General features: G+C 35.6%; 1 protein-coding gene across 2 annotated transcripts in view; it reads left to right on the top strand.

The window, feature by feature from the left end:
- Positions 1-7,149, top strand: part of SASS6 (SAS-6 centriolar assembly protein) — a 68,651-nt gene that overhangs the window by 2,538 nt on the left and 58,964 nt on the right. The window contains exons 2-5 of one of the 2 annotated variants that reach the window (XM_006169028.3): positions 1,127-1,187; positions 2,785-2,864; positions 3,452-3,556; positions 5,502-5,673. In XM_006169028.3, coding sequence (XP_006169090.1) covers positions 1,127-1,187; positions 2,785-2,864; positions 3,452-3,556; positions 5,502-5,673 — 418 coding nt within the window. Of the gene's footprint in view, positions 1-1,126; positions 1,188-2,784; positions 2,865-3,451; positions 3,557-5,501; positions 5,674-7,149 lie in introns of those variants that run through there. The other variant, XM_014584375.2, reaches the window with a different exon arrangement.

The raw sequence follows: 7,149 nt of genomic DNA, 5'->3' as shown, positions 1-7,149 counted from the left end.
TAGGGAAAAGTCACTTAATATGATCTCCATTTGAGGGCAGGGACCATGTATATTTCTGTTTATATCCCCAGCACCCAGTACAGTACTTGGCTTAGAGTAGCTTTTATTTATTCAAATTGAGAGCTTTCTAATTTTCCCATCAATAGTGTATTGCTCTGCCATTACTTTTTACTTCTGTAGTAGGTAAGTGGTAGAATATGGAAAAGGTTTAAAGCAAATCTTTAGAAGAATAAATTGAACAGGTGAAATTTGTTAGTTCACCTTTTCCCCTGTATATTCGAGGACCACAGTTATTTAATTCTAGCAGAGTAGTTTGAGAACCACTTTATAAATAGTTGCTTTTCACTTATTTTTCCCTTTATTTTCTGAATTACTTAAACATTTTGCTCACCTCAATTAATGTTTATGAACATCTTTATTTATATGCTCTGTCCAATACTGAGTTCTTCAGATGCTGCATAGAATGGAGAGCACCATAGTCTCCTTTCAGGGCTCACAGTTTACTCTAGGATAAGATAGATAACAATAAGCTTGCTGACCTTTTTTGTGTATATAGCGCATAGAGAGGATATTAAGCAAATTTAGTTTGTGGACCTGAAAAAAACATTTTGCCCTGTGCAATAAGAGTTGGAAATGTGTTATTTTCTTGATTCTAAATGTTCTAAACATTCTAATGTTATTTCACATTTTAAGTTTTTAGATATGGATACATAAATCAGTTTGTTTTCTTAAAATGGTAATTTTAGAAATGTAAATAAAAGTTGTTATTAAGTTGATGTTCTTCTTTCAATAAATGCTATTTTAGAATCAGGGCAAGTAAAGTTAGACCTTGGGCTAGCATTAGGCACTCCACATTATTTATTTAATCTTCACACTATCCTGATTTTACTTGTGAGGAAAATTTCCGCTCACATTAAAAATTACTAGATTGCTCACTAGTGGAACAATAAAAACTTAAACTTAAAATCCAGTGTACTCCTCAAATACCTGTTCATAAGTTAGCGAACAAAGTCTTACAGTGAAAAGTCTTATCGTTTAAGACTAGACTAAAAACATTAGCACAAACAATAGTGGTAACTCATTTGATGTGCTTGTCTCTGATAGTTGGACATATCTTTTCATACAGGAGAGTAAGTGTTAGAGTGAGCATTGAACTACAATCAGTTTCTAATCCAGTTCACAGAAAGGTTGGTATTTATTTTTTTCTTGAATGTGAGATCTTTCTGTTTCACTCTTTTTGCTTTTTTAATTTTGGGCCAGTTTGTAACTTAGAAATCTAAGGTGGTGGGATACTATGTATTTTTAAAGCACACAAGAAGAAATGGGGGTTTTGGGGTCAGTCTCCATAGGTTTGCCCAGTGTCCTGGGCTGAAATGTATACTGCTGCCCAGTAGAATTGTCATTTCATAGTGGAAATGTGAGAACAGAATAAATTGAAGTACTGCAGGGAGGTATCCTTGAGTCTTTTACTTTACTTTTTGAAGGGAAGCCTAATAGTAGTTAGTAGCTTCAGGTTGTTTTATAGCATCTTGGGGTGAATTTCAAGAATAACTTGAATAGACTGCTGCTAGGAGCAGGACATTCTGAGGTGGAGCGAATGTCCAGGTTGCTAATTTCTAGGATAGAGATAATGTACAGCACTTCTTGCATGTTAGTCGTTATGCCCATCTTCATTTTCTCTGTCTACTCAGAGTGGTATAGATTTTTCTAGGACTTAGCAATTCTTTAGTAGCCATCAGTCGATTTTATTTGAAACTCCGTATTAACCTCAGTACTTCATTCTTTTTTACTCCTCCATCATCTTGTAGCTGTGTCCAGTTTTCCTTGTACCTGTGTTCTCCAGATCATACAATCTCAGTTCACTTTTCTGTGAGCTTTACTTGCTGTGATCTGCCACACTAGAAATTTAGCTACCTGGAAAGTGTCTTTATGAAGGCACCCACTTCACTTGAAATTGAAAACAGATGGAGGGTCCATGTCAGCAGCTATATGAAATAGGAGAGAATAGCCCCTTGGGAAGAAGCCCTGGCAACTCGTCACCTGATACTCCTATCCTCTGCCTGAGAGACGAAAGTGCCTTTCTTTTTTGTCAGTTCTGATAAATTTGTCAGTTTTTAAAAAAAACTTTATTTATTATTATTTTAAATTTTGCTATAGGGCACACACGCTCATTTTTAAATACTAGACTAGTTAACGTGAAGGAAACAGAAAATATAATTGTATGTGATCTGTTTAGTGGTAAAGAATATTTTTGTTACGACAACATAGTACAGAGAGGCTTGTCTAAATTTCCTTAAGCCTCTTAAAAGTTATTTCCAAACTTTTAACTCCTTAATTTTCATGTCTTCATAGACCACTAAAGTTTTCTGAAATATTTAATAGCATCAGGTATTACTGACTTTTATTTATTTTTTTCAGGTATTACTTTTATAATGATCTTTGAAATAAAGAAAAATAAGATAAACTTTTACAAACTTTTAGGTGGCTCTCAAGGAGCAGAACATATATCTATTCTTATTTAAGATTCGAAATCTCTAAAGACTAAATAAAAAAACAAAGCCAGGGTAGTATGCACCCGTTGTTCCAGCTACTTGGGAAGCTAGGCAGGAGGTTCTCTACGTGGTGAGACTGTCTCAAACAACAGTAATAGCAACAGCAAGACCTAGCAGTGCCAGAAAACAAAGCTATCTAAATATGGAACTGTGACATTTATGCTATCGGATCATTTACTTCTAGGAAGGAAAAAATTATTCTAACAGCATTAAAAAACAATTTTTCTTTTAGGATTTAGTTATCCGTCTGACTGATGATACAGATCCATTTTTTCTATATAACCTTGTTATATCTGAGGAGGATTTTCAAAGGTAAATAAATCTTTTTTTCTGGTCTTCTATTGAATCTAGGAGTAAGTAAGTTTCTAAGTTTTATGAATATATTGGTGTTCTTTTTAAAACACATAGCTGTTAGGAACATCTAATTATTTTAGGAAAATACTGGACTATTTGTTCTACAATTATTCAGGATGTTTTTGAAAATAATCATTTCATGAATTATCAAAATTCTGCTTAAAGAGCTTTTAGCTAGATTTATTGGCCTTTTCCTTCCCACTGAATAAATTCTCTTTTTAAAAAGATTTTTTTATTTAATTTAATTTGTTATTATTATTATTATTTTTAAATTTGACCAGAGAGAGACAGAAAGAGAGAGAGAGAAAGGGAACCTGAGAAAGCAAGCTGCCAGGTCCAGGACTTGAACCAAGGTCAGCCATGTGGGAATCCAGCACCTTTAACCACTTTAGCATCTGCTGGCCCCCCCACTGAATAAATTCTACAAAAACAAAATTCTCTAGCTTAGTTTTTTTATTATAATGCGTACTTAGTAAGTAAAAAAACCAGGGTGTTAATTAAAGATTCAGTTTTTTAAAAAATGTCTTTTTCTATTTCCTGTGTAGTTTAAAATTCCAGCAAGGTCTCCTGGTGGACTTCTTAGCTTTTCCACAAAAATTTATAGATCTCCTTCAACAGTGTACTCAAGAACATGCCAAAGAAATTCCAAGGTAAGTCAAATGGGCACAGTGTCTTATTAAACTTCTTTTTATTATTTTTCTTTTCTAAATCAGTACAATTCTCAAATTAATTTTTTTCTTAAAAGAGTACTTCTAATCTCTGTCAAAAGTGGGGAGAGGAAAGGTCCTTCCCTCTCTTGTAATTATTTTTTTTAAAGAATTCTTTTTTAATTTAACTTTATTTGTTTATTTTAATTTGACCAGAGAAAGGCAGAGCAAGTGAGAGAGAGAAAGAGAGGAAAAGTGAGAAAACAAGCCACCTGATCCAGGACTCCAACCACGGTTGGCCATGTGGGTGTCCAGTGCCCTTAACCACCATGCCACCTGCTGGCCCCTCCTTGTAATTATTAAATATTTTCCAAGACAAACTCTTTGAAAGACAAGTTGATTGCAAAATATTTTCTGTATTCTAAGTTTTGTCCTTTATTTTTAAAGCTGGGGCTAGGACTTCATTAAATTTTAGATTTTAAGGAATCTTGATTAAAATCACTATTTACCCCTTGCTTTTCATGTCTTCACAAAGCCACTGAAGTTTTATGAAATATTTAATATAATAGTATCAAGTATTATTTATTATATTTTTATAATGATCTTTGAAAAAGAGAAGAATAAGATTTTGTGTGTTTATATATTTGTATTCATGTGGTATTAACACCTGATCTTTTCATTATAAAGTTCACTATTACCTTTTATTTATTGGTTTTATTGATTGATGTTTGTTGTTCAAATCAATTATTTTATTAGGAACTGCAAAATGATGCTTTTCTTTTCGCTTCATTGCTAGAGGGTACATGTACTTATCAGTGAGGAAGAGATAGAATTCACCTCCTGGATTAAGGTGGCTGAATTCCACATGGCCAACTGCACAGTTCAAGTCCCACACCCGGTGGCTGGGAAACATGTAGGGCACATATGCATGTGTTCCCAAGTCCTGAGAGCAGAATTGAGGAGAAGGGACTGTGGTGTGGTCATCCTGCTAGGGGATGCTTTCTCACTTTCCCTCTTTCTCTGTGTAGTGAATGTACATGCACTATAGCAAAGCCTAAAAAAAAAAGAAGAAGAAAAGAAAGCACCCTCTAATTGGAAGTGGACAGACTGTAGTCCCATCTCCATTTCTCCCTTTGGGATTTTGGGCACAGACACCCACCAGGTCTGGGACTCAGACTGTGTGATCAGCCACATGGAATCTAGCTTCCTTAACCACTAAGCCATCGGACCAGTCCCAAAATGATACTTTTCTGGAGCCAGCAGGTGGTATGGCAGTTAAAGTGCTGGACTCTTGCATTGCAAATGCGGTTCAAGTCCTAGACACGGAGGCTTGAAAATCACACTGAGCACTGTGCATGCATGACCAAAATGTTGAGAGGAAAATGGAGGAGAAGGAATTGTAGCATAGCTATCTCCCCTGGGGGTGTGATTTCTCACTTTGTCTTTCACTGTCTCTGGCATATGCACGTTCTCTACAGCAAAAGCCAAAACAAATTTTTTAAGGTGCTTTTCTAAGTCTGTTATTATTTACATGTTTACTAGGTGTGGATTTATAAAAAAACATCCTCATCAGTTAGGACTCTATGATTGCTCTGAAAATTCATAAGGAAAGAATAAATGCTTAATTCTTACTTTTAAATGATCATTTTCAAATTAAGGTGCTGGTACTCTATAGTTACTTCTGTGATATTCAGCTAGTTTTTGTTTTTAGTTTTGACTTTCTCCTCATCTTTCATGGTGAACTCATGAGCATATATATGTGTTTCAGTCTGTCTTTTTCCCTTTGTTGCCCAATTTATCTAATCCTTTACCATTGAGAGTTCCTATATATTGGTCCCTATGATTTCAATATGCTTTTTTACTGATTTTTCTATGTGGAGGAACTTATGCAGTGTGGGAGTTTACTGTCTCATTAAGTGTGTTATAATGTGACACTTTCTTTTCAAAGGTTTTTGCTACAGTTAGTTTCTTCAGCACCTCTTTTGGATAACTCACCCGCACTTTTAAATGTGATAGAGACAAATCCTTTTAAGCACCTTACACACCTTTCACTAAAACTTTTACCTGGAAATGATGTGGAAATAAAGAAATTTCTAGCAGGCTGTTTGAAGTGTAGCAAGGTAAGAGTGAAATATTAAATGATTTTTAAAAAATAAGTACCAAAGGTTTTAAATAAATCACTGAAGAGCTATATTGCTATTAGTTTTTGTTTTCTGAATAAAATTTTGTAACTTGTAATAAATTTATTGCTTTTCATCTAGTCTAGATTCAATGGCACCAACAATTAAGAAACAAGTTTCTAATATCTGTGACCTTGCACAGGTCACTTAGATTCTTACATCATAGTTTCATCAGTTGGTAGGTGTGTATAGGAATCTCTCACCCATTATAAATGGAATAAAATAGAGCTAACATGGTGGTGTGGTGGTTGAGACAGCTGGATTCCACATGGCCAACTACAGTTCAAGTCCTGGACCCAGCAGCTTGAAAAACATGCCAGGCGTATGTGTATACATGCCCGAAATCTCTAGGAGAGTGAAGAAGAAAGGATTGTGGCAGCGACATTCTCCCTTGCGGGGGGTGGGGGGGGTGCTTTCTCATTTTCTTTCCATCTGTCTAGCAACCACATAGGCCCTATAGCAAAATTAAAAAAACAAAAGACTAATAATAAATGAGATGAAAATATATGAAAGTGTATTGAAAATTACAAAATGCTATGTGATATTCAGGATACAAGGAAATAAACACATAGGGATGCCATGTATGAGATTTGTTTTATCAGGTCAGCCAGTGGTGTGATGATTAAGGTGGCTGGATCTCACGTGGCTGACTGTGTGGTTCAAGTCCCAGACCTGACAGCTTGAGAAACATACTGGGCATGTGTGTGTGCTCAAAATCCTGAAGTAGAAATGGAGAAGAAGGGGCTAGTAGATGCCATGGTGGTTAAGGTGCTGGACTCCCACATGGCCAGCTGTGGTTTGAGTCTCAAACCTGGCAGTTTGCTTTCTCACTCTCTTTCTCTCTCTGTCCATCTCTGTCTCTGTCTCTCTTTCTCTCTGGTGAGTGTATGTGCCCTATAGCAAATTTTTAAAAAAATAGTAAATTAAATTGAATTAATAATTCTTTTAAATAAGAGAGAGAAGGGATGGCACCACGTGACTATCTCTTATGGAGGGTGCTCTCCCTCACTTTATACATTCCCACTTGCAAATAAAAAAAAGGGTTTTTTTTCTTTCTTTTTTACTTTTTCCCCCTAATTGCCAGAGGGTGCATGTATTCACCAAAGACAGAGAAACAGAGAGAGGTTGAAAATACCCCTTGGTAGGGCATGACCACAATACAGTCCCTTCTTCATTTCTCTATCCTGTGGTGATTTTAGGCATGCCTGCACACATGCCTGGCATGATTTTTAAGCGCCTGGGACCAGGTTTTGAACTATGGTCAGTGATGTGGGATTCAGTTTCCTTAACCAATTAGGTATGAGGCAATCCCACTTAGATGTTTTTGTAGTCTTTTTAGTTAAATACTACTGATGAGTATGTCTTATACTTTCTTTTTTTTTTTTTTTTGGAGAGGTTTTTTTTTCGCTATAGGGG

This window comes from Tupaia chinensis, unplaced genomic scaffold, assembly GCF_000334495.1.
Source record: "Tupaia chinensis unplaced genomic scaffold, TupChi_1.0 Scaffold146687_1, whole genome shotgun sequence".
Lineage (NCBI taxonomy): Eukaryota > Metazoa > Chordata > Mammalia > Scandentia > Tupaiidae > Tupaia > Tupaia belangeri.
This window is presented reverse-complemented; position numbering and strand designations above follow the sequence as displayed.